Here is a 27185-nt window from a genome sequence, read left to right on the forward strand (position 1 = left end):
ACAGAGATGAACAACTGAACCAGAGGGATTAGTTCCTGTTGAACCCATAAATAATTATTTTTCTGTTAGTCGGTGGAATGTATGCTAGGGTTTCTGTGCAAACAGCAGTCAGTCTTTCAAGGTAATCAAACCCAAATTCAAGCGGCTATATCGTCAATTCACAGTATTTTTAACCATCATAAGTCCAGTTCTGCAATCATAATGTACTGAGATGCATGGATGTTGAAAAAATGTGCACGTTTGATAATGTAAGATGAGATAGCCAAGGGATACGACAATGACTTTCTAATAAAGGCTTTTCAAATGTGTTGACCAGTTCCTTGACTGGTTCCATCATGGCAAAGTGATGATGTGAAACGATGGCTAACTTTTTAGCAACCACAGCTGAAAAACAGATTTACATGAAGGGTGTGTGTTCTATTTAAGATATTGTACGTTCGAAATAGTGGGATAAATTAGCCTTTCTCTGTAAATGTGAGTTACTTATAAAACTGTGCCAAGATGTAGCTTCAGGCCAGCTAACCTGAACGAGCAACTTTTTCTGAGCCTCCTCATTGCTAACTGTCACGCAGGCTAATTTTGTAAAACAACCACTGTTGTAAACAAGCACCCCAAACACTAACTCCAGCGCTAACCTGCTTTGTTAGCTTGTTTTCTGTCAAGGAGGCAAATTTATTGAAACAGCTGTTGCTATAACAAGCATCCCAAACGCTAACTTCAATGCTAACCTAACTGGTTTTAGCTTTGTTAGCTCGTTAACAGTCAAGCAGGCCAATTATTGAAACAGCTGTTGAGATAACGAGCATCCCCAAATACTAATGACTAATGCTAACAATAAAAAATAGCTAGCTAGCTAGCAAACATTTATCAATACATAGTAAAATTAATTTTGGCACATTTCAATCCAGATATGCTTGACCCATAAGATTTCACCATGGTACAAGTAACATAGCAGTACCATAGTAGCCTACCATTTTTGACTGCACTAGGTACATATACCATGATATTTTTGACAGTACCATGTACACACAATGGTATGCACCAAGTACGTACATTGCATAGGTACTTAGTACCACAGTTGACAGGATGGTATGTATCACTATAATATCTGAGGTAGTACAGTATGTACCATGGTAATATTTGAGGTATCGTGGTATTACGATGGTATACCATGTCCTATATTTTACCATGGTAACATTTCTTAGGATTGTTGATGCTTGCCCACTATCCTATTTAGTGAGCAAGCGTCAATCATCCTTGATCAACTACTATAGTATAGGTATGTACTATATATGTGAATAACTAGATCACCATTGCAGTGCTGGCTCAGTGAGAGGTCACACAGGTTGCATGGCAGTGAACATCACAGTATAGATACTGTATTTGTTGACCAGTGTTGGTTAGCTTTAGTTTGTGACCCTTAGTCTTACTGTATTTGGTGCACCTTCGTGTTTTTTGTTCCCCATTGTTCCCCAAATCTTGCATTTCTTTTACTAGCGCAGCTGCATATGATGATTTAGCTCATTTGTAACTCTGTTAGTAGGCTACAGCCATATGTCCCACACACCCCCCCCCCCCCACACACACACACACAAGCACCCCACTTTCATGCATTACCTGAGAGTGCCGCAGGTAATAGAAGAGCCAGACGCCGGACTGGTTGAGGATTGGATTATGTTCGTTTGCTGCAGGAGCTGAAGTTGCAGCTGGAGCAGAGGATGAGGAGGTAGAGGATGAAGACACAGTAGTGCCTGCAGCCTGTACAGATTGTGTTCACCACTGGTATTTCTGTTGAACCTGCTCCTGCTTCTCCGGTAGAAAAAACATGTATTTTTTTTGCTGCTGTATCAGACTCTGACTGCTTCCTCAGACCTTGACATAGTCGCAGTTGTTGTGCTGCTGTTGGACTTGTAAATGCCACTTAAACTCAGCTGGCTGCATTGGACCGAGCGAGCCAAAAAGCACTTCTAGAACCACTGCTTCAGAAGAACAAATACAATCCTTTGAGTTTGATTTACTGCCTGCTGGAGGAGAAAATCAACATAAAATACCAACAAGGCAGGACAGACACGATTACAGTCTGTGTCCCTGCATATTGTCTCTCATCTCTGTCTGCCGTCTTCATTCAAGAGTGTGATCTCTGTCCTTCATCCAGACTTTCACCTCCTGTCATGTGCACACACTCTGACAGTGATACCTCTGACGGCGACACACACATACGTCCTCATTGCCAGCCAGGTTAATCATTGTCTCATCGGTCATTTCTCCAAAACAGATGGTACACCATCGGAAGCAGCTCCTACAAAACCAAATGTTCAGCAGACCCCTGTGAGAGTGCGAGAGTGAAAAAGGTTTAATTCAGCAAGAGTCATGGTGCTTTAATGACAAGAAAAGAGCTCAAAAAACAGTTTTCCTTTCATGTTACGGGGTCTCTGTTCAGTCTGCAGAAATCCCAAAAATTGCTTTTGAGCATTTTTTTGTATTTTTAATTAAAATCAGCAATGGAATAAAGCAGCCTGGAGCAAGGGAACTGAGGAAGGAGGAAGAGATCACTGCTTTTAATGCTTTTGTTTTTATCTTATTTAATTTTTCTGTTTTATATCTTTTATGTTGTATTTCTCATCAGAGACCTTTTTCCCCTGTGTGGCACGTGATGATGAAAACTAAACAATGTGTTCGTCTGAGCCTTTAATTTAATTGTCATTTACTGTTTCCTCATTATTTCCCGTCTTTCTCTTCTCTCTTATTCTTTATTCACTCACTCAGTGAATTCGGTCAGTCTTATTTTTACACCGGCTCACCCATTCAGGCCGAACATGAGACACCAACATCATCCAATTTAAACTTTTACCTTCATGCTTCTCACTTTAGCAAACAAACTGTTCAATGTTAGGATATTAGCACTATTTAAAAAATGATGCATAGATATTTGTCTTCCCAAAATAACATGGACTGAAAAGCTATAATTAAGTTGCCAAAGATGTCAGCGCTTCCCCGCCACACAGGGCCTCAGACAGGAATTCACTAATGCTGATGTCCGGCATCAAAAATCCCTTCAGTACAACCCACACCCAATGTCTAACAACGACATTTTTGACAAGCCACCACAAAAATCTGAAAATTCCAGATAATTTCACTTTTATTTTAATTGACCTGGTATCTTCTATATAATTCAATGCTATTGCAAAGCTTTCTCCACACTGACAGGATATAATTCTGATGGAAAAATACAAATAAATTTATTATTATGACTCTAGATTAATAAAAACATCCAACTTTTGAGAGATTTAGAATAAAAAACAACATACATTAGCCTTCAAAGCCCACCATGTGTGGACTTATTGAATGTAAATTCCTCCTCGAGTTGCTAAAATACCTCAAATTCCCAGAAACAATGAGAATGCCTTCAGTGCAGCAGGTCTGCCTCTATACTAACTTTATTCTTACAGCATATAAACACATTTCCAGGAAACATGATGCTGCACAGATGAAAAGAAAAACAGAAAATCCTCCATTTAATTCACATAATAATATTAATTAACTGACTAAAATGACCATCACAACTCTTGCTGCAACTCTGCAGGTTGGACTTCAACATATTTAGCAAGTTTAGACACTTTTAGATGAAAGTGAGCTTTATTTAAATTCAATAGCAAAATGTAAACTGTGATTATTAAAGCGAGAAACAAAGTTAAAGAGAGCTGAGAGTGAGATGGAATAGAGCAGAAATGTAAATGGAGTAAAATAATAATAACTTTTAAAACCATTCTTAAAATTATTTGTGATTATATTTTAATGTTTAATTATTAATTTATCATTTGAAAACAACAGAAAGATGTAAAATGGGCAAACTGAAGGACTTTATTATTTATTTTTAATCAGTTTGTAATAGACATTATGCAAGACTATAATTATTTTGATGGCACATTTAGGACTCCATACAAAAACAGTTGTCCCTCTTCCATAACATACTGTGAATTTACAGCTCTTTTCAGCTGACACCAAACTTGGCTGCCTCCTCTACGTCACCATCCATCAACTGTTTCCTGGCTGCTGATGCTGAGAGCCACACAAACACCGAATCATGAAAACGAATATATGCCATACATACCATGTCAGCGTGTCTCCAGATGACAGATAAAGACACACGCTCCCCCATGTCGGCCCCTGGCTGTGTCATCTATACTGTTTACATGTGCCATTAGTGTCTGTATCAGTGTCAGTAGTTACAGGCAGCCAGTCTGCTGCTGATCCTGTCCTGAAGCTCGAGCCTTTAGTTTCTAATCCCACTGACCGGCCCTCACATAGCAGCAGCATCATAATGGGATTAGCGTGTAATCCAGTCACTTCCCCTACATGAAGTGGACTGAGAGGGCAACGTCCACACGCTCAGAAACACTGAGCCATTATTATGAACCACAGAGGGGCATTATCTGGACACACTGCATATTAATGAGGCAGCTCAGGTCGGCCAGAGACCCTTTGTTTTACTGTTGTGACTGGCTGGTGGTCAGTTACGATGAATGAATGAGAGGAACATAAGAATCAAAATCAGACTAAATCATGGTGGTGTGACTCTTGAAAGTGCCCCAAAACAGGCCAAAAATATGCGGACATCTGAACATTCCACCTCTGGCATTTCAAAAGCTTGGGCACTGATCCGCTGCTGCAACAGCCCCCCCACGCTTCTGGGAAGGCTTACAGAATTGTGGAACCTGGCTGCAGGGATTGGCTCCCATTCAGCCACATGGGCATTAGTGAAATCGAGCACCGCGGTTGGGCGACAGGGCATGGCTTCCATCCCAAAGGTGTTGGATGAGGCTGAGGTCAGAACTCTGTGCCGGCCAGTCGAGTTCTTCCACACCATACACTCACTGCAGTACAAAAAACCTCTAATTTGTCCGAAATACAGCTGCCGGTTCTTACAGGAACAAATAAACTACACGCTGCTGCCGGTGCAGGTGCAGGGTTGGTGGAGTGAGGTGCTGACGACTTGATGGGAGGCAGGTGTGCTGATTCCTGATGATGAGCAGGTGTGCAGAAGGAGAGGCAGAGGGCAAGAAGAACGAGCAGCTAGACAGAGAAAACCGGCACAGAGCAGCCAGACAGGAGGTCACAGAGGAGGAGTCCTGGAGGAAGCATCCAGAAATTTTACTTCAGTAAAAGTACTGTGAAAATACGCCATTACAGGTAAATGTCCTGCATTGTAATTGTTACATAAATAAAAAATATGTGAGTATAATCTAGAAAATAAAGTATTAAAATGCAGAAAAATGTCCCCCATGTCTGTTATACTATTAGATGTTATTATTATATTATTACATGTGTATCTGTCCACAGCTAATGTCACACTACTGGATACAGCAGCCAAATATTTCTGTGCACACTCTGACTGTGTGCTCGAGGGCCTCCTGTGGCTGCAGCGATTCACAGTTTTGTTTTTTTATCGGCTGCTCTGCTTTATAACACCGTTCACTGCTGGCTCCTCCTAAGTGGCCAGAAGCAGCCATTACCTGCTTCACCCACAGGCCCCCAGAGACACACCTGCAGACCTGCACACCACTGAGTGCACTCTGCTAATTACTACTTAGTTTTGTCCATTTGGTTTGTAAAATTTCTGAAAATAGTGAGAAATGTCAACACAATGACCCAGAGCCTAGTGTGACACCTTCACAATGTTTCTTTTGTCCAACCAACCAAATATCATTTAAAATGATTACATAATGCAAAGAAACGGCAGTAAATCCTCCCATTTGTTCTTAAATTGAAAAGTAATTAGTAACTAAACCTGTCAAGTAATTGTTATGAAATAAAAGTGCAATATTTCCCTCTGACATGTTGTGGAGCAGAAGAAGAAAGTAGCATGAAAAGAAGATACTCCAGTACAGAACAAGTACCTCAAATTTGTACTTAGAGTACATGTAATAAGAGTAAATGTACTAAGTTTACATTCTGCCTACCTGTAAAACTCTTTATGGTCTTGCACCGTCCTCCCTTCACTACAATTAAAGGTCTGGGCCCAAACTATGAAAAACAACCTCGAACAGTCTATTACAATTTTTAATCAGGGGCGTCCCCATACTTTTGGCCACATAGTGCACAAACAGCCGGCCACCAGGGGTGAATACCTTCGAAATCCTATTACTACTGTTGTTAGCCAGAAGCATTTGAGAGGGGTTACAGAAATCCCTCCACCCACAGAGAAGCATGTAATACTTGTAAGTCTCTCAAAACTGCAGATACAAGGTTTCCACATCAGACACCAACACAAAGGATAAGTCTTGTGTTTATTATTCTTATTCAACAAATACTACATGTCTTTATTTACAACTTGTTGTTTATTGGGTGAAAATTTTTTCAGTATACAGTCCATGCTGTACACCCCATTCTTCTCTAAAACATACAGGACAGAAAGAACATTTTAATCTTATTTTTAAAGAATGCAGCTCACGAACACGCCCGAACAGGTACCAATGTGCACCTGTTCATCAGGTAAGCCACTCTAGAGCCACTCTTCTCCTGTTGCCTTCCACCACATTGACCACCTCTCTGTAAACTGGACGTTTTGTAGTTTCAGAATAGAGGTAATCTTTTCCATTGATTGCTTTCATTGATTGCCACCTGTCATGGGATGGAGCTTCCTTCTCGAGCCAGTTCTGTGTTAATAACATTTATTTTTATTATCTCTTATCTCTTCTGGAAATACCCCAAATATGACTATCAATGGGTCTATAGGGAGCTCCAAACCAAATAATTCAAATATTCTAGGCTAAAACATACTTAGGACAGGACAGAATATATATGTATGGTTTACAATTGTGTCACCACAATTCCTCCCGTGCACACCTGGGGCTCATTCTGGATAAAATACTATAATCCTGTTTCTGTATAGCACTGTATAAATGCAATACAAAGTACCTGGTCACTATTGTCTCGCAGGAAAACAGGCAAACCACTGACTCCAACCATGTTTCAGGACTGATGTCTGTGAGGAGGACGTAGTTCGTCTCTCATGTCACTGGATATTGACAGCTGGATGATCTCTGAACTGTTTTATTTTAACCAGCTGTCAGTCAAACAGCAGCTGTTAGAAGAGTGAAGCAGGGTGCTTGGTGGTGCATTCAGGGACTGTCTTTAGTCAAATTTCTTAAGGTTAACCTTGTAATACTGGCGTAAATGTGTCAGTTTCTTCACTCTGCTGCCATATCTAATCATCCTCGTTTACTTCAGGTGTTCTCCAAGCTATTTCACCTCATTACTCACATTAGCTTCAGGTGTAATCCAAATCAAGTTTACAGCACACCGGGGAATGATTTTTACTGACACTCCTTTGTAACAGCTAGATACAAGGCTCACATTAATAACAAATTGTATTTGACTCTTCTACGGAGCATTAGCGCCCTCTGGTGGTCAACAGAGAGCTCTGCACCCTTGAATACTTACAAAACTGTTCAGTGTTCTCAATTTAGCCAATGATCAAATATGTTAAATGACCGACACAATTAACCATGTAACTTGTGCTAAGTTAAGTGCTCCATGTAGCCCCAACATTCCTGCTCATTCTTATTAAATATTATACTAAATGATAAACAATCTGCTCCAATTTACCATCACCTTCTCTTCCAATGTCTGTTAATAAAATTACACTACTGCTGTCCTACAAATCTGCTCCTTTATTTGTCCTCAGGTCCAAGCACCAAGATTGCACCTCTGTCATCCCTCGTACATTTGATAGCGGAGTATAAAGTATGTTGTCACCACCTGCGAGGATGTAGGAGGTTGTGGGTTATTCTTAGAAGGCCTCTGTGTTCCCTCCTCTGGCAGTTAAATGGACTGTATGGGCATGACCAGCCTGCTAAGTGCCAGCTTTTGTTGTGTGGTTGATAGCTACGACAGAATGCAGTGTGCCAGCTGTAAAATGTGCTTCACTCTATACTATAAAAGAAGTTTAGTACGAGACACAATATCTGCTGCGCTAATGCTCGGCTGGTTTTGATAACCACCAGAATGCAATAACACATCTGACATGAAGCAACATTAGCAGTCACGCTAGCATGCCTCTGTTCACCTGATGAGCAGCAATACTGCATTACAGGAATACACTCTTATATATAATGTATGTATAATGTTACTTTACAGGTAGGTATTAGGTTGTGAATTTCTCCCTGGAGATCAGTAAAGTCTCATTTTATCTTAACCTGTAATAATGCATCATATGTATTAACATGTATTTGTTGCTTAGATTTTGTATAATTTATCTGAATCTGCAAAGTAAGGTGTAACTAAAGTTATCAAAATACAGTATTTGATTGAATTGTCGTGGAGTTGAAGTTTAAAGCAGTAGAAAGTATAAATACTACAAGTAAAGTACACGAACCCTAAAATCGTACTTAACTACAGTAGTGGAATAAATTGGGTTATCAGAGGTTTTTCACTGAAAACAGCAACCTCATGTGGATGGAAACGAGGTTGATAAGAGCAGACAGACTGAACCGAGCTGCAGGCCATGAATCTTTGTAACATGGTTAAGAAAATGCTATATAAAACTATTATGATTATTATTATGATTATTATTATGATTATTATTAGGGCAAAGAGAAAAAAATCTGGAAAGTCAGTTGTGAGTGAATCCGCAGGGAGGCGCTGTTACACACTGACGGCAGACATACAGCGCAGCAGTCGAGGTCTCTATTTCGCGCTACAGCTGTCAAACTGGGACACGCCCAGTAGCAGAAAATCTGACCAATCACAGTGTTCCCCAGTGCCGACTTGTGGCTCCACTGACCAATCCGAACGTTGTAAAACCAGCCGGAAGAACCGATCAGCTCCTTATGAACGGGTTCGGCCCCACCCACAGTATGAGAGAAATATGAGAATGAATCGCCCACGCGTGTAAACGAGTTCACGTGTTGACCGTGGCCATGGAGAGTACACTGCGTGTACAGTGACCCCATTACTCTGCCATACATACAGTATGCTTCTGTTCAGATAGCTTAAATCTGCCTGTAAACTGTCTGCAGCTTGCCTGTGTTCGGTCTCAGAGAACCCTCCACCAAACTCCAATCACAATTTTCACTATTTAACGTTTCCCTACTTGTTGGCAAAGATATACGAGTACTTTTAAGCGAATTATGATCTTGGTACGAAACATTAGAAACCACTTTTCAGTCCGGCGTTCGTATAGTGCTTTAAACAGCACTCTATTATTACATTATTCTATAATTAGTACACCAAGATGTTTACTAGGTGATGCTACAGTGTCGAAGACGGATAAAGAACACTATGGCACGTTATTGCAAAAAAATGTTGTTTTGTCAATTGTACTGATGCCGAATTAAAGTCGTAGTACCAATGATGGGAAATGCTATCGAGTCATGCTTTGTGAGTCATGTATTTTGACCGATAAGCACGAGCCAGTTTAAATCCCCATACTTTCAAACGGAGAACGTCACGGAGATGAGCTAGACTATAGTTTACTCTCATCATACCCCCAGGAGGGGCTCTGCTTCCCAGCCCCTTTGTTCAGTCTAGCCGGTGGGTTGAGTCAGAGGGAGGCTGTGCTAACCCAACATAACCATACCACTGTGGGGGCACCGACCAGAGCGAGAAGAGGCCGAAAAAATAGCTAAGGTCTTCCGGGAGCCCAGACCGAGCCCGCTGGCGTGTTTAATCGGAGCCAGACAACAAAAAAGTTGGTTTTGAGTGCTGCTGATGCTGCGTTTCGCTTCGGAAACCGTCGGGACGTGTGTGTCAGTGTTCGGCTGCTAAAGCCGCCACACATGTCAATTATCTTCGCTGTCTGGTAGCTTCTTCGGCTATCATCCTGAGAAATGAGCCGGCAGGCTAACTGCTAAGCCATCGGCGGTCCGTTGCTGACACTGTGCAGTTGTTGCCATCATCCACGGATCCACGCTGACTCTCCCTTTCAGTTTCTGCTCAGCATCCATATTTGCATCCCAGGGAGTGGCAACCACTAATCCCCCTTTTCCTGGTAAGAAAATTGAAAGTTGGCCGGTTGTCGGACACCCCCTCGGACGCCCTCATTTCGCACAGAAAGGTGAGTCTTTTCTTCCATTTCTAAGCTTTTATGTGCTTTTTGCTGGGAGGGACTCGGGCTTTCAGTGAAGGGCAGTCTGGACCACGTTGCCGCAGTAGCTACAACAATGGATCAAACTGGCGTTGTGTTAGATTTTGGTGAGGTGCGCATTATCATCCCAACGCTTTTCATCCTGTGTTCACCCAAATCAGCTGTCGATTGGAAAATGAACCCAGGCCTGTGTGAAGAATAGCTCAGAGCATATGGAAAACACAGCATCGGCACTCAAAGGCCTAATTTTTTACTTCAGGTATGGGAAAACCATCATCCTCGACAGGTTTAATAGGCTTGATTGCTCTTAAATGAAAATTCTCCATTATGTGGATGAGGTTGAATGTTATGGAAAATGATTAACTAGCTATGCCTAAAATCTGCTTCTTTCCTAATACACACTGCCTGGTTTAAAAGCCTCAGCCAGATGTGTGTTGTTTATTGTAGGCTATAACAGCATTATATCTTCTTAATGGGCTTTGGGCCATGATTTGTAGGCCATGCTCCACTTGGGCACCGGCCTACATTTGCTCTGTCATATTATTACTCTGCTGAAATTGATAAGTTGAATGAGCCGTGAAAGAATATATGAAGCGATGGGGCGCTATTAATAATAATGCATTAACTGTGACAAATGTAATGACAGTCATAGGCTGATTGTAATGACGTGCTTTGAAGGGTTACAGTTCCAGGTGTTCTCACAGGTAACTACAGCTCGAACAAAGACTTAAAACATGTCTGCTTTGATCTGTAGGAGTTCCTCTGTGCTTCCACACTGTCTGGTTGTTCGTTATAGAGATGCTCCTTGCCTTGCTCAGGGGCGCTGGTGTAGTAGTGGTATTGCAATTTTGGAATAGAGCCCACATGTCATTAATTTCTGTTACTACCTCAAGGTTTGCTGTAATGAGCAGCCAACAGCACAAATGTGATCATATTCATAGCCAGAAAGTGGTTAAGTATTACCAGTGGAGCCTCCTACATTATAGGGGCCCATTGGGAATGTGATGGGGAAGTATTTCAGATTCCTGAACATAAACAAATCCCAATACGATTCTCTGCTTTGTGTTATTATAGATGAGAGTACAGCAGGATTGAAGGAATAGTGGCAATCACATTAGAGGCCCGAGGTTCCCAACATTTTTCTTGTACTCTTGACCTCTTGGCACAGTTTTTGGCCTAACGTGAGTCGGAAGTAGTTCAGCAAACAAAAGGTGGTCTTTCCTTCTCTGATTGTTTGAATTGAAGGATTTCAGAAGCTTGAAAGGAGAAGTACCAAACATATCACAAGGAAAAAGGAAAGCAAACATGCACTTTTCTCTTTCTGATCCGATATGACCCCCCAAATTTATCAAGTTGCGAGTCCTAAGCTGATATTGTGATGAACTATGAGTCCTGGCGCAGTTCTGATCTGTTTTCCAAGTCATGATAAGATTGGAAATTGCACAAATGTTTGCAAAAAAAAACTTTGCATTGTTCAGCTGTAGACTGAACAAACAGCTGCAGATATTACGCACCCTGTCATCTCATATATTCCTGTAAGAACAGTCTCAGTTGTTCTACTCCAACAGTCTGGTCCATTCATACAGGTCTGGAGGCGAGGTGACACATAAGCATGCACTTAGATCACCCCTCATTCTGCTCATTTACCTGTGATTTCTGTTAATTGGTCCCATATTTGTGACCGCCTTGCCCCTCCTTTCTCATTCCAACAGCTAAACATGGAGAGCGACAGCCACCACTCCCACATCTAGTGCCTGATCCACAAGCCTTCATCACCCAGGGAGGAGCGCTCAGGTCCTGGCTGTCTCCCCGCTACTCTAGAATGAATATGCTCAAGTCCAGTGGCCTGAAAATCCCTGGCCGGGGGCCCAAGCATTCCAGCCCAGTGGGAAGGACCTCAGCGGGAGGAACTTCCAGCCCTGTCGTCCCTAAAGACAGTAAGTTACTTCCTCCTTCTGACCCCGTGGAAAATAAGTCTATTTCTTCCAGTCATCCCGTCTCATCACCGGAAGTGGCTCAGAACATTTATTTGCGTTAATGACTCAGTGGAGCACAGCTGCATTAGCTTCCATGCACAGGGGGATGGGAGGTGATTTCTTTAACTTGATCTAACACTCTCATTTAAAATAATGTACATTTATAGAGAAAATCATGTTAAAGCCACAAAGACTTTCACTTTGTGCTAAATATGGCAGCTGTTCATGTGATACTTTGTGGTTTTAAGCAGTTTTTTCCCTGGTGTCGTGACTTTTTTAAAGCTGCACTAATCATTTTTTTATATTAAGATTGAATTAATGTGGAAAAGGGGGTCACTCATTGTGACAAACCCACACTGAAGTACCACCTGTCTCTCTATAAAGAGCTTTAGTGTTTCTCACCTTACTGTTTCGGTTTTTACGGCTGTTTTGGCCGAAAAAGCTGAGAAACGTAGTGAAGCGTTTTTCTGCTGAACAGTCAGATGTTTCCATCAGGAGCTGGTGGAGACCAAACCAGAGGTAAAAGCAGTGTGATTAATGACCTTATGTTTGTCAGATGGGCAAAATCCTGATTCCAGGTGAGTGCTAATGTTGCTTTATGTCTGCTGGGTGTGTAGATGTTTGGCGTATCATCTTCATAAGGTGATAATATATCCCTGTTGTGTTTGAACAAACTCAGATTTTATGTTGTGAAAAGCAGGTTAATTATATTCAGATAGCACTTTTAGTGTGAAAGGGAGGAGGCTCATTCATAGAAAGCAGGAAGCAGCACTAAAACACGGCTCTTGAAAGCATTATCATCCATCTGCAGGGAAAACAAAAGTTTGAAAAGACTCTTAAATTTCTTTTATTGTCGACAAATTGAATGACCGAAACCACTAATAAATTGATCCTGCAGACAGGTATCGTCTGTGTATGCGAGGTATCTGTGGTCAATGTGGCCCTAAAATAATATCACAACATTTCAGGCCTTTTCTGTGATAATATTCTTGACGATATGAGAAAACACTGAAACACATTTTTGTTTCCCAGCTCACAGTAGCTGTTGAGCTCTCCTTGCAGGATTGTTGGCTCTCCTCATACTCAGCTGGGTGCTTCTGTATGAGGAGGTGAAATAAGTTTGTTGTTCTCTTCTTGCCATTCTTGTATTGTCGTGGTTGTTTGTTCATCTTTTCTTTTGTAGCCAAACTTCTTCCAGCTGACTGTAGTCGCTCCCCTGTTTGGAACAGCACCATGGAGCCGGTAGCAATGTTACTTTCACTGTCAGCCATGCGTGATGTGACTGTGCATAACGGTATGATGCCAGCGTGTCAACAAGTCGCAATATTGCCTTTTATTTGTCATATTAAGAATTATACTGGTGTGATTGTGAATGATATGATATGGCACACCCCTAATCCAAGACCTGATATATAATATATCTTATTCCTCTGTGACATAAAGCTCCATTGTTGTGTAAAAACTATTAAAGAAACATGAGTGAGCGACGCTGCTGCACTGATTGACGTGTTCCTTCATTAGGAGAGTCGTAAACTATTGTTGGTTTTGATCCCTTGATGGGATTTGTTGAAAATTATAGAATATCAGCAGACACGTGACCTCACAGCTGCTGAAAAACTGACTGCTAACCAAAATTAGACATGTCTAAAAAACACCCAGAATCAAAATTACAACCCCTGCCTGCAAAAAGTAATCACAGCTGTCCTCACCCTTAAACGCGGCCGCTTTGTTTATCCTCCCCGGTTTTAGCTCACATGACAGCTCCATCCCACCGGCTTCGCACGCACATATTAGTTCTGTTTCTGCTGGATTACGTCTCCGTCCACTCCCAGAACAGGAGAATAGCCGGCCTTCTGCCGCTGATAGTACGCTTGTTTCTCGTTAGCATCAGTGTGGATGGGAGGCCTTCTATCAGAGGCGGCTACAAGTGTGTCATGGTTCTTGTTGACTGAGGAATTTCATGAGAGCGAGGGCAGAAAAACAGAGCTGGGGCTATTTAAGTTCTTCCAGCACAGGAAGTGTTTCCTTTACTGGATCTCACTCTGTTTCTAATTACTTTTTCTGCACTTCCAGCAGTGTTGTTTCACTTTGCGTTAATGATTTCTTAGTTTTAAGTGGCAATCCCAAGCTGTAAAGAATCATATTCAGACTGCTTGCAGATGACTTCAATCCTGTTCCAGTTCATATTTTTTCATGTGTGAACAGGAAAATTGCTATAAGCTGTAAATGTGAAATTAAAGATAGCTCTGAAGGACTTTTGAAACTGTTCCTGCCTCCCAGAAATGACAAAAAGTACGACATATTAAAAGCCGTATCATTACTTTGACTGCTGAAATGATAGCTTGAGTAGCATATGTGTTTTACAAAACTGGTGATGTCTGTTTATCTGCGAGCGAGCCGTTGAGAGACTTAACCGAAAAGCTGTTTGAATGTTCTGAAACGCGTCTCTAAGCATAATGAGCACGTTCTTTTCCCTGGTTTATAAGCATTTCTTAAGAGAGTGAACAAGAATAGCTTTTATTCTTTTGAAGTTTGTGGTGTTTGGCCCGGGGGTCGCTGCTGTTTCTCTCTGTGTTGAAGACACAACAGCCGAGTTTGTGTCTGAAATCATCCCGAACTCGGCCATCACCGGCTCAAACAGCTAATCCCTTAATGTTGCATGAAGCTTGTTGCTCAGGGCTCGTCAGCTGTTAGGTAGCTGTCCGTATGTGACTAGCGCTCGTGTAAATACTGGCCTGTGGTTTAAACAGTTTGTTTCTGCCGTATATGAGCCCATTAGTTCACTCACATCCTGTTTACCCCCCCCCCCCCCCCCCCCCCAAACAAAACACAGCCAAGATGCATGTAGCACTGCTGTCTCCAATACTGCACTGACTGCTCATCATGCTATTTTATCATTTACTGTATAAGATGAATGACATTTACATTACAGACATCAATAACTCATTTATGACAATGTATTTGGAGACTCTTTTTATTGGTCGTGTTGTTATTATGACCAGTCAAAATATATTTGCAGGTATATAAGATGCAATTAAGGATAATCACTCAAACCTTTTTATGTTGAATTTGCTTCCCGAAATAACCTTTTTAAAGATACCCACAAAGTCTTCAAAGATATGTCAGAGGTGGATTTGAAGTCTTCACTCCTCTTGAAATTTGACCAGACTTTTAGAAATCCAGACAGATCATGAAGATCTCTTTGTTGTGAATGAACGATATCTCGGCTTATATAGTCTGAACTACATTGAAGATATCTTAAATTTAAGTGACTATATCTGGAAATCACATCAGAGCTGAAACTGAATTGTAGGTTCATTGTTTCTAGTCAGAATATAATGAGAGATATTTTACAGGAATAGGGTAAAATAATCTTTTTCACCCTCTTGATGAGTGTTAGCGTAAAGACTGGAAACAGTCCAGAGGTAAAATAATCCTCCTTCCATCCAACAGTACCTCTAAAGTACCATACTGTTGAACCCATGTGAGATCAGGTCGGTCTAATACTCAAGAAGCAACTAGATCACATAGGAGCTTTTTTTTAACCCACCAGTCCCTTTCGTAGGTATTACTTATTTCTGGTGGGTCAGTCAGCTGGTAAGGGTTTGGGTCTGTCAACCATGTTTTAATAGGTGGATGCCGTGAACCCAAAATTGCCACGATTTATTATTTTCAATGATATCCCTCTTACTAACCTAAGCTGGCTATAAAACACTAATATGACAATGCAGATGTGTCCGTGAGTCGATGGAGGGATTAGTTTCCTGCCCCAGATAGTCTTAACACTGACCTGGCCTCGTCCTCCAAATCTCAGCCCCCTGTTTGTTGGTTTTAGCTGGGAAGATTGTGAGAAGGGGCCACTGTGTCGGAAGTTGGCAGAGTTCGCTGAATTTAAAGAACTGTTTGGCCCTCTGGGGAAAGCTGCAGCCCTTCTTGCTGCTTTTGATATGAAAATAACAGAGCGCAGCCGCCTCTCGTGATGCCATGTCTCCCGTGACCTTGGAAGCTAGTTTCTCTGCAAAAATATCTCAGACACAGTCGTAGGCTGCTGCCTTTTTTGGAGGCGTTCAGCTTCCACCATTTGTTTGACTCTCTGGGGTTCGCGGTCCTCGTACAGTACACACCTGCACTTTTACTGCACCTCAAGTACCCATTTCTGTTATTGCACTAGTTGTTTATATTTGTGCTTTAAACCTGCATTAATTTATTCCTTTGTTTATGGCAGAGCAACAACAGTAACACATCACTGTCATATTATCACCTTATATGGATGTAATGGTGAATGTGTGAGCAAAGAGACAGACAACAGGCATGGAGCAGCGTTAGCATTAGGAGCTCTGTTTGTCTGAGTGAAATTCATCAATTTAATTCCCCCTAAAATTCACTATATCACTATAGAAATCTTGATGAAGCCACTGCACACAACAAACAAAGTCAGCTAACTGTTCCTAGCGAAGCATAGCTGAGTATACAGCAGCTGAAGAGCAGATATTTTTCGCAGTTAGTGGAGAGCCAAACAGAGCGAAGGAAAATACTGCATGTGCTTTGGACTAATCCAGTAAATTCAACCTGACAAATCAAGACCCTCCATCACGTTGATGCAACAGTCCTGGAAATCCAATATTGACACACAGTAAATCAGACCTGCTCATGTATCTGCAGCGTTGCCCACAATGGCCGGACACACCCAGCGATATTAAAGGGAGATCCACCTCATTAGAAACACCCAAAACCACAACTGGGTCCTCTGATGTTTTCAGCTAATAGTTAATAGTTAAATGGTGGATTAACCTGGCAAGGCTACATACTGTATCTGTGGATTCTATAATGCACTCGTAGAATAGTGGAGATATTTATCCTATTTATCATTTTCCTGTCCTGTTTCAAGACAGCCAGGTGATGCTGACCTGTTAACTGACTGTCAAAGAGGCACAGAGATCACTCATGTGTATTCATCAGTGCCAAAATCTGAAGTTTCTTCAACTCTGTCCTCTGCATGGAGCTGAATTAACCAAATACAAACATGGGACATAATAATGAATTCTGCTGCTGTTTAAAGCAAAGAATGAAATGCAGGGTTGATTACTCCCTTGTGTCCATGTAGCAGTGATCTGCTGTGCCGCATGTCATTATGGGTTTACTGAATTTAGACCTCAAGATGATAAATTGGTGATTTGAAGAGATAAAAACTCCACTAAAAACCTGTTTGAGCTCATAGAAAAGATTTAAATGTGTGGATTTGACACTTTGGCACTTCGGTTGTGGATTCGCTCAATGCGCCAAGTGAAACACACGACATTTAAAAGCAAGAAATTGATGAAAAGTGAACAACATTCAAGCTCAGCCCCCGCCATCTGTTAGTGCCTGTGCTGCTCGGCCTTACACAGCTGCCACAACCGCTGCTGAGCACAACGGCGTCGGCCTCGACTAATCGATGAGCCCAATTTAAAACAAAAACAACAAGTTAGAGGGAGATCATAGCCATTGTGGAAGGTGATCATAAATAAGCAGAGTTAAAGAGGCCAGAGAAAGAGGAGTGTGTGTGAAGCCAAAGTGGGGAGAGACGGGGGATAATTGGGGGAGGAGGGGGGTGGCGGGAGGAAGCTGTGGAGGTTTCATTGTGCAGAGCTGATGAATAGTGGGATTCAGATGGTGGTGGGAGGCGGCCAAGCACAATGGTGAAAGTAAGGGCTGTGTTTCCAGTCTTCCTTCTGCCGAGGATCCTTTTACCCTCACTCTCTTGTTGCCGCAGCAACCCAAATCATGGGTTAGCTCAGGTTTTAATCGCCACCCTGGGTCTGCTGGCCAGGATCACATGTTGCCGTTGGTTGATCCGATGTATTCATTACACAAAAAAAAGATATTTGCACATCTCCAGCTCTCTGTGCATGTAGGTGCACGGTGATGCAGCGAACTGAACACACTTCAAATAAGTGTTTAAGGCAACTTTTGAGCTTTTTACAGGAAGCAGGTGTGAAACTGTGAAAACAGTATCAGACCTCAAATTGATGAAAAATGAGAAAACAATGAGATTCTGAGCTTGTTTAGTGGCTTTGTGAGCAGTAAGCTAAACTCTACAAATATTAAAAATCAACAGTCACAAAACAGCTGTGATGAAATGTATATATACACTCACCAGCCACTTTATTAGGTACACCTTGCTCGTACCGGGTTGGACCCCCTTTTGCCTTCAGAACTGCCTTATTCCTTCGTGGCATAGATTCAACAAGGTACTGGAAACATTCCTCAGAGAGTTTGGTCCATATTGACTTGATAGCATCACACAGTTGCACATCCATGATGCGAATCTCCCGTTCCACCACATCCCAAAGGTGCTCTATTGGATTGATATCTGCTGACTGTGGGGGCCATTTGAGTACAGTGAACTCACTGTCATGTTCAAGAAACCAATCTGAGATGATTCGAGCTTTATGACATGGTGCCTTATCCTGCTGGAAGCAGCCATCAGAAGATGGGTACACTGTGGTCATAAAGGGAGGACATGGTCAGCAACAGTACTCAGGTAGGCTGTGGCATTGAAACGATGCTCAATTGGTACTAAGGGGTCCAAAGTGTACCAAGAAAATCCCCCACACCATTACACCACCACCACCAGCCTGAACCGTTGATACAAGGCAGGATGGATCCATGCTGTGATGTTGTTGATGCCAAATTCTGACCCTACCGTCTGAAAGTCGCAGCAGAAATCGAGACTCATCAGACCAGGCAACATTTTTCTAATCTTCTGTTGTCCAATTTTGGTGATCCTGTGCGAATTGTAGCCTCAGTTTCCTGTTCTCAGCTGACATGAGGGGCACGCGGTGTGGTCTTCTGCTGCTGTAGCCCATTAGCCTCAAGGTTCGACGTAACAGTTACTGTGGGTGAGGACAGCAGTAGCTACAGAGCCGTGTTAGCAGAAGTGTTTCTCAGGTACAGTTCCATCTCTGGTGCTTTGGATGGAGTTCGCAATCCAGCTGTGCTTCCAGCTGTGGCGAGCACTCCAATATGGGTCAAACACAGAGTGAGTTATGGCTGATGTTGATGTGATGTGACAGTTTGCCCTGGGCCACATTCATTTTGACACATTACTGATTAGTGATGGACCTGAGTACTCCTGTGTCATGGTTGTCAATATCTCTTGGTCAGCTGATTTATATCATGTTTCACAGCACAAAACAAATTCCTGGCCTGATTTGGACAGAAGTAAACGCCGTGCACCTTGTGAAATGCTTCAAACGTTGCTCCTAAAAGCCTGCAGCGTGTTGCAGTTGTGCGGCTCGTCTTTAACATAATCACAAGCGAAATTGGCCCAAATTGGCCCAAGCTCTTTCCTAAAAACTTTCAAACCATCATCAAGTTAAAACCCCTTTGAAGTTCTACCCATTTGCATTTGTTCCAAATGTGTCTCGCATCACAACATATGGCAGCAATCGAGGCATAAAGTGCAACCATTGGGGCCCACAGAGCCCCAGGCCCTCTCTCAGGGTGTCGGGGGAGACAGCGCTGGCACCGACCGGTCCTCCCCACCCACACATACACAGATAAACACAGGCTGTTACTGGCGGTGCGGTGCAGCAGACCGCGTGCTAATGGTGCCCTGCTCAGTTTACAGGCTGCTGTGGAAAAACGCAGAGATTCAGCTCATCTGTGTGTCAAACAGGCGATATCACACGGCCGCATGGCGGGGTTAATCACCGGCACATCACAGATACCGTCCCTCTGACCCACTTTTCAGGAGGAATTAGAGTAGCGCCTAATCTTGCACAAACTGCGCTGTTGTGCTGCGTGCTGTTTTTTTTTTTTTTTGCCTAATGGGATGAATAGTGTGAAGGCGATTCTGCCGGACTGTGAATGAGGATGTCCTCACAATGTATGCACTGTTTACAAATTGACCGTCCAATGAGCAGCTCAGAGAACCTCATTATAATAAGTATTGATTTAATGTCAGTGTTATTTCAGTAATGTTCATGTTTGCTCCTGTTACCTGCTTTTGTTTGGTTATATGAACACTTGTCCCGCTCTACAACATTTTAAATAATACATAATGTTTTTCTTTTTCTCCAGACTGTCCCCTCAAGCCCACCACACCAACTAAAATCTCTGAAGAGGGTGACGATGTTTTGGGGGATTACACAGTGGGTGAACAGGTCTGGGTCAACGGCGTCAAACCAGGAGTTATCGCCTACCTGGGGGAGACCCAGTTTGCTCCGGGACAGTGGGCAGGCGTGATACTGAATGACCTAGTTGGCAAAAATGACGGTTCAGTGGGTGGAGTGCGCTACTTTGAGTGCCAGCCCCTCCAGGGCATCTTCACGCGACCCTCGAAGCTCACCCGACAGCCGGTCGGAGAGGGAAGCGACAGCCACTCCACCGACTCCATCTCTGCCCAGAATCAGACTCAGCAGGGCAGCGGCGCCCCCCCCGGCCAGCGGGTGGTGGTGCCGCTCAGAGAGGGCCTGCTCAACAGCGCCGTGAAAACGGGCAACGAGTCGGGGTCCAACATGTCTGACAGCGGTTCGGTTAAGAAAGGTGGCGATAAGGATCTTCGAGTTGGAGATCGAGTTTTGGTGAGTAATTCAAATGACAAATGAAAAGAAAGAAGGGAAGGAAAAGTCTGTGAAGTTTAAAACACCTTTGGCGGGACATGATGGGAACCTAGTTACTACTTTTTTCATGAGTTCATCATTGTCTATATTGTCCTGTACACGTTTGCAAGGGTGGGGGCCGGGCTAGCTGTTTCCCCCTGTTTCCAGTCTTTATGCTAAGCTAACCGGCCTTATATTCAACCGACAGGCATGAGAGTGGTCTTGGTATTTTCAACACAATTTAAAATGTTTAACATGATTTTCTGTGAATAATATTCAGACCAACATTATCTCCAGAAGCTGAAAGTGATCTTTTAAGGTCCCGGTGGATCGCTAATTACAGTTTAATGAAGCTCTCAGTAAAGATGGATTCATGCAGTGTAATGCGATTTTTATTCAGTTTATTACTTAATCCATCCTCTGTTGTACCTGCATCCTTTAGTCTAAAGTTGCCCAACAAACATGGCGATCACGTAGCACGTCGTCGTAAACCGCTTTGAACACTTTAATTTCCTTTTTGCGTACTTTCTCATTGACCCATACTAGTGTATACAGTGTTCACAGCGTACAATTATTAGCCCTGGGTCACATTGCTTTCCATTAACCGATGGGCACAGGGGATAGTTACATCAGATCCTGCGCAGTTGGAAAGCTCGGGAAGCCTTTCTCCTGGTCAATATTATAAATCACTCCGGATTACTTTCAGCACTTAAGAGAGGGTAGACCACTGCTGACACATTGATCAGTGAATCCATCTATTTCCTAAGCCTCTCCCATGTAATCTATCTGCCTTGCTGCATGGGCTTGGACATGCTGCCATCCAGTTGTCTCGCGCCCCTCCTCTGCTGATGGAAACACAACACTGCCTCAGAAATTTGGTGAAATGAGCTTAATGTGAAACTCAGATTACGCAAAGCAAAGGCTATTTTCCTCCGCTAGGTATTGAATTACGTGATAGTAGCAGGAGTAGGACGCACTGTTTTCACATGCACCCTGTTGAACTGGAGGCATCTTTGGCTCTTTAGCGGTGCCCCGCGTAATCTTTCACAAAGGTTAAACTTTGCCGATGTTTGGGTGCATCTATAGCCATCTTGAGACCGCCGCGGAGGATGTTACTCTGAAGATTTTTAAAAATGAACTTCAGAAATGTTTCCCAGCAGAGAGGCAACTTCAGAGGCTAAACACATGGTCACTGTCTTATATTGTTCTACATGACATGCTAACAGCTCTGTGAGGATGTACGCAGACACAGCTGTGCTTTGAGCTACGTGCTAACGTCAGGATGCACTGACAGGGCTAATGTGCTGATGCTAAGCAGGTATGATGTTTGCCATATTCACCATATTAGTTTAGCATGGTAGTTTGCTCATTAGTATCCAACTAAAGCTGATGGGTCATTAGTTCTGCAGGTGTTTGATCAGAAACCAGATGATGGCGCTAGAACAAAAAGTCAATCAAATTCATCCCGAGGGGAGCGTGAATGTTAGAACCAAATTTCATGGCGATCGATCAAATAGCTGTTGAGACATTTCACTCAAAGCAAGAAGTGTTAACCACATGATGGCGCTAGAGGAGAAGTCAGGAGATCATTAGGATATTTCATGTTAGTACCAGGATTCATGGTCCTGTTGAGATATTCCTCAGGACCATGAATCCATATTTAAGTCTGGACCACTTTGTTAGACCAACTGAAACCTTGAGCTATGCTGCTAACATGGCTGAACACTATCAGAATATTTAGCATGAATTCAAAGTTTCCATATGTGGTCACGAGGAATTACCCAAAGATGATGGTTTGGATCTTAACGGTTTATATTCAGGGTTTTAACTCTTGTGGAACAGTTCTGTCTTGACCACCTTTTGAGTGCAGCTCTTAGATGAGACTGGCAAGAGCGAGAGCCAGAGACGGGGCTTGTGCTGACTGGCTGTCTTAGCACTGCTGGCACTTTGACACTGAGTCACTGAGACATCACACAGTCCGGCTGACAGCAGACCATCTCGGTTTAATATCTTGTGACACCACAGTGTTTCCTGCCACATCTTCTTCTTTGGCCTCGGTGGTTTGGGAGAAGGACAGGCCAGAGGACTGGAATATTACTTTGACAATAGAAAGCTTTATGTGGCTCACACCACACCCTTTTTTTTTGTTTGTCCTTGTATTTAGTTGCATCAGCTACCAAATCCAGTAGTCAGTATTTATATATGGAGCCTGGTTGCTCTCCAGAAAGAAGTATTTCTTTTCTGGAAGGTCATGGGTCTGTGTTAGAGGAATGAGTAGTATTATTAAATGTTTGACTGTAAAAAAAGAGCTGATGTGGTGCAGAAACACAGTCTGCACATACTGCATTTTAATCCGAGGACTGCCTGGAAATGGGATTAAAGTAACTCTAATTGTTCCAGGTAGAGGTGCTCGTGAAAAGTGGCTCCAGCTCAAATGTTTCTTCTTCTTTTGTCTTTGTAAATTTAATATTTTTGGATGTTGGGCTGTTGTTTGGATGAAACAGAGCATTTTAAGGCATTGTAATCCACTCTGGGAAACTGTGGTGGACACTGATTAATTAAGGAAATAATAGTAAGATTAATCAACAATGGAAAATATTTGTTGGGAGCAACCCCCCAAAAAACAATGTGATTGGTTGATTTATAATGAATGAAGGAAGAGAACTACGTTCTTTGGAGTAAAACGTCCCGATCCTAATTTTAGCAAATTGAATTAGTTGTTCCTCCAAGAAAAGTAATTTTCTAAATGACGATTTCAGAGTCATTTAAGAAAATTGTGACCACTGGGATGTTTGTACACACTGATGAGTTATTGTGTCTCACACATGTGGTCACCATATGTGTGAAAGACATTCAGTGGCTGCGCGAGTCAGTTTCGCGTGTTGGCTGACCCAAGTGGCGCCGTGTGTGGATTTTAGACCGCCTTCCTCACCGGAAACCAGCGTTCCCGACTGTGCACTAAGACGTGACTATGTGGCAAACTAAATATGTCACCAGAGGCACAAGAGTTTCCCTTTGAATTCACATTTCTTGATGCAATTTCGTTGAAATACTTGCAGGTTGCACCGTTCCTCTATAGTCTTAAGACGTGTGTTTTGTTTGCTTTGCTTCCTTGGTGCTGTAGTTAATTGAGTCATCACTAAGTTTACATTGTGAACAGTCTGTAAAGCTTCATAAATTAATGAAGGAGAGAAAACTCTTTGTGCTTCGTCTTTGTGCTAAGCTAAGCTAACAAGCTGCTGACTATAGCCTCATTTCTTACTGCACATCAGAGTGGTGTTGATCTTCTCATCTAACGCTTCTCCAGAAAGCGAATAGTTTTCCAAAATGTGAACACGTTTATTTCGATGTTGGTACGTTGAGATCTGTACCGACAGCTAATTTGTTGAAACCCACCGTGTTTACTCTCCCACCACCACTCACTGAAATGCATTTAACTGGTCTCTGCTGTAGGTTGGAGGCTCTAAGATGGGAGTCATACGCTACATGGGAGAGACAGACTTCGCTAAGGGTGAATGGTGTGGGGTTGAGCTGGATGAGCCCCTGGGGAAGAATGATGGTGCAGTGGCTGGTACAAGGTATACACACACACACACACACACACACAGACATTATGCATGCTTCAAACTCCTCACATTCCTCTGCTTTTTTCCCCTAAAATGGAATTGAGGGGAAGACTGCGCATCCATCTGTTCTCTTGCTTGTTATTTGTCCTTTTACTCTGTCTGGCCATGAAACTACACTGACTGACCCCCCAGCCCACCCACAGCTGCTCTGCACCATAAGCTGGGCGTGTTTTTATGTTTCATATTTATCTCACTTATCACATTAATGATTTCATTTTCTCGCCTCTCAGAATCCACAGACATTGTTGTGTTGCACAGCACACATCCTTCTCCCTCCATTAATAGAAAACACCTTAACCCCTTGCCGCCTGAATTTATTCAGAATTATATTAAAAAATTCTTTGTGTTTTTGCTTTCAAATTGATCCTAAATTAAGAGGAGTTTGTTAATTTTTCTGTAGCACATACAATAGATATAAATTTAGGTAGGTTCACCAACTAGAACAGGGTTCAAACAAACAGTATATGTCCACTTTTTCAATGCTTAAATGCAGTAAAAACATCTTTTTTGTGGATTCAAAATTTATTTATTTCATCAAAACAGCCACAAAATTTGCTTACAGCCATTACATTGTAACAACAATTACAACAGGGGATCTTTTACTTTGACCGGTCCGACTAGAAACCAGTGCTTGCAAAAGGTTCCTAGGTGTTTGTTGTATATGCACAAACCGGCATTAGAGGAATGCATGCGCCGTTCGGCTGCAATGTGGATTAATGCAAATTCACGACAATCAGTGTTAAGGGGTTAACATGGGTGAAAAATGGTTCCAGACATTGTGGAGTATTGCTTGAACTTTAAAGTCATTTGCCAAAAGGGAACAAAAAGACGTCCAGATCGAGAAGCAGACTATATTTGATTGTAAACATTTGTTTTGGAATTTGGTTGTGGGTTGTGTGACCCAATATAATCCCAAACAGTTTAGGAATTAAAGTTTATTTGTACAAGTTTTTTTTATTAAAAAACATTGGAATAACGAAAAATACAGTGTGCAGAGAGGTAAAAGCCCAGAGGAGCTTATTCATAGCAAGCTGTGTTCACAATCAAGCAACTTTTACATGGAGCGAAAACACAACGCAGCCACTAATCAAATGAAAATCCTCCACAGATGATTTGTTTAGCAAGAAGAGGTCGACAAAAGATGTGTAGTTCTGCAACTAACTCTTATTTTCATTCAAGATTAATCTGCTGATTATGTTCTCGAGTGTCCAGCAGTCTAAAACGCCAAGATATTCACTTTATTCTCACATATTTACAAAGAAAAGCAATAAATCTTTATGTTTTACGTTTAAATGTTTGCTTTTTTTTTCTTGGAAAATGACTCAAAAGCTTAATCAATTATCAAAATATTGACTTGTGACTAATTGAGAGTGACTAATTGATAATCAAGCATCATTTCAGCTCTAAGTTTTAGCAGCAAATGTTAAAGCTAACTGTAATCTATTGCTATTCATTGTCATTATTAGTGTCTTGCACAGTATTATCAATCATTTAAAGGAATAATATTTAACCTTTGAGCATTAAACTGTCAAAAAACAACGTGACCTGTGTGATGTATTTTGGACTCTCTGTGCTAAACGACATCCCGAACATCTTCCTCCTCTTCCTGCAGATACTTTCAGTGTCTTCCCAAGTTTGGCCTCTTTGCTCCGATCCACAAGGTGATCCGCATCGGCTTCCCCTCCACCAGCCCGGCCAAGGCCAAGAAGAGCAAGCGGGTGGCCATGGGGGTGTCCTCTCTGGCCCACAGCCCCAGCAGCTCCTCCATCAGTTCAGTCAGCTCGGTGGCCTCCTCCGTGGGTGGACGACCGAGCCGAGCTGGACTGGTAAGACGACTGCGGCGTCCTTTGACTACGCGCCGTTCGTGCGGACTGTGGGGGTGCTGGTTAGAGGAATAGTTTGACATGTAGGGAAATTCGCTTATTTGCTCTGTTGCCAAGAGTTAGATGAGAAGATCGACACCGCTGTCATGACTATTTGGTCAACATGAACATACTGGAGGTCATATCGCCACCATGAGGTTGTCAGGAAACCAGTGGAGACTCCAGGAAGCTACTGCCCCCCACCAAGAAATAGTCCAACACATAATCCCCCACATAATGCTCTTTCTGTGGTTTAAACAAACAACATAGAATCATCTTATTAATTAACTTTTTCAACTGATTTTGTGACATTCGGAGAGATCCAGAATAGCCTTTCCTCCAGTTTCCCGTCCTTATGCTAAGCTAAGCTAACCGGCTGCTGTGTGGTTAATATTTACCGTAAAGACATGAGGGGGTGTCGAGCTTCTCACTTAACCTTTGAACAGAATAAGCCAATTTCCCAAAGTTATTCCTTTGAATTAATGAGTAAGTAACGGTACAAAGTGTCTCACAGGAATGCAAAAAATAAATTATCATAAAATACAACAAGAATTAAAGAAAACAAAATATAAAAGCGATTTAAAATGGCAAATATGGGACATGATGACAGACATAAAGTCCTTCTCAGCTTGAAAATACCTAAAGATATTTTTCTTGAACATAATTTTCAGATACCTTTCAATTTATCCTAATTTTCCTTTTTTGTGAAGTAAAAAGACAATTTCCACACCTTTAGATACCAAGAATGCTCATTAGGCTCCTTTTATTGTTATTATTATTACTTATTACATCTGCATTTTGTCATTTATGAAATATAGAAAATGTCTGTGACAGTTTCTGATCACAGTTAAATGTTTAAAATGTGCGTTTTTGATTTCGTGTCGTGAAACACTTCACTAAACGCTCTACAGATGCAAACAGCGGGATGATGAATGGCTTCATTGTGTTGAAATACTCGCGTATCTGCTGAGGAGTCAATCATTTGCATTTTGTGGCTGAGCAGCGCGAGGCTCTGATTCACTGACTTTGCATTTTGTCCCTCTGTGACA

At 42.2% G+C, this 27185-nt stretch overlaps 1 protein-coding gene across 3 annotated transcripts in view; it reads left to right on the top strand.

The window, feature by feature from the left end:
* Positions 1–9624: 9624 nt before the first annotated feature.
* clip2 (CAP-GLY domain containing linker protein 2) overlaps positions 9625–27185 on the top strand; it is a 36727-nt gene continuing 19166 nt past the window's right edge. For all 3 annotated transcript variants that reach the window (XM_041951964.1, XM_041951965.1, XM_041951966.1), the window contains exons 1-5: positions 9625–10057; positions 11800–12024; positions 20128–20630; positions 24102–24226; positions 25887–26100. In XM_041951964.1, coding sequence (XP_041807898.1) covers positions 11910–12024; positions 20128–20630; positions 24102–24226; positions 25887–26100 — 957 coding nt within the window. In that variant the 5' untranslated portion in view covers positions 9625–10057; positions 11800–11909. The remainder of the gene's footprint in view (positions 10058–11799; positions 12025–20127; positions 20631–24101; positions 24227–25886; positions 26101–27185) is intronic.

This window comes from Chelmon rostratus, chromosome 14 (genome assembly GCF_017976325.1).
Source record: "Chelmon rostratus isolate fCheRos1 chromosome 14, fCheRos1.pri, whole genome shotgun sequence".
Classification (NCBI taxonomy): Eukaryota; Metazoa; Chordata; class Actinopteri; order Chaetodontiformes; family Chaetodontidae; genus Chelmon; species Chelmon rostratus.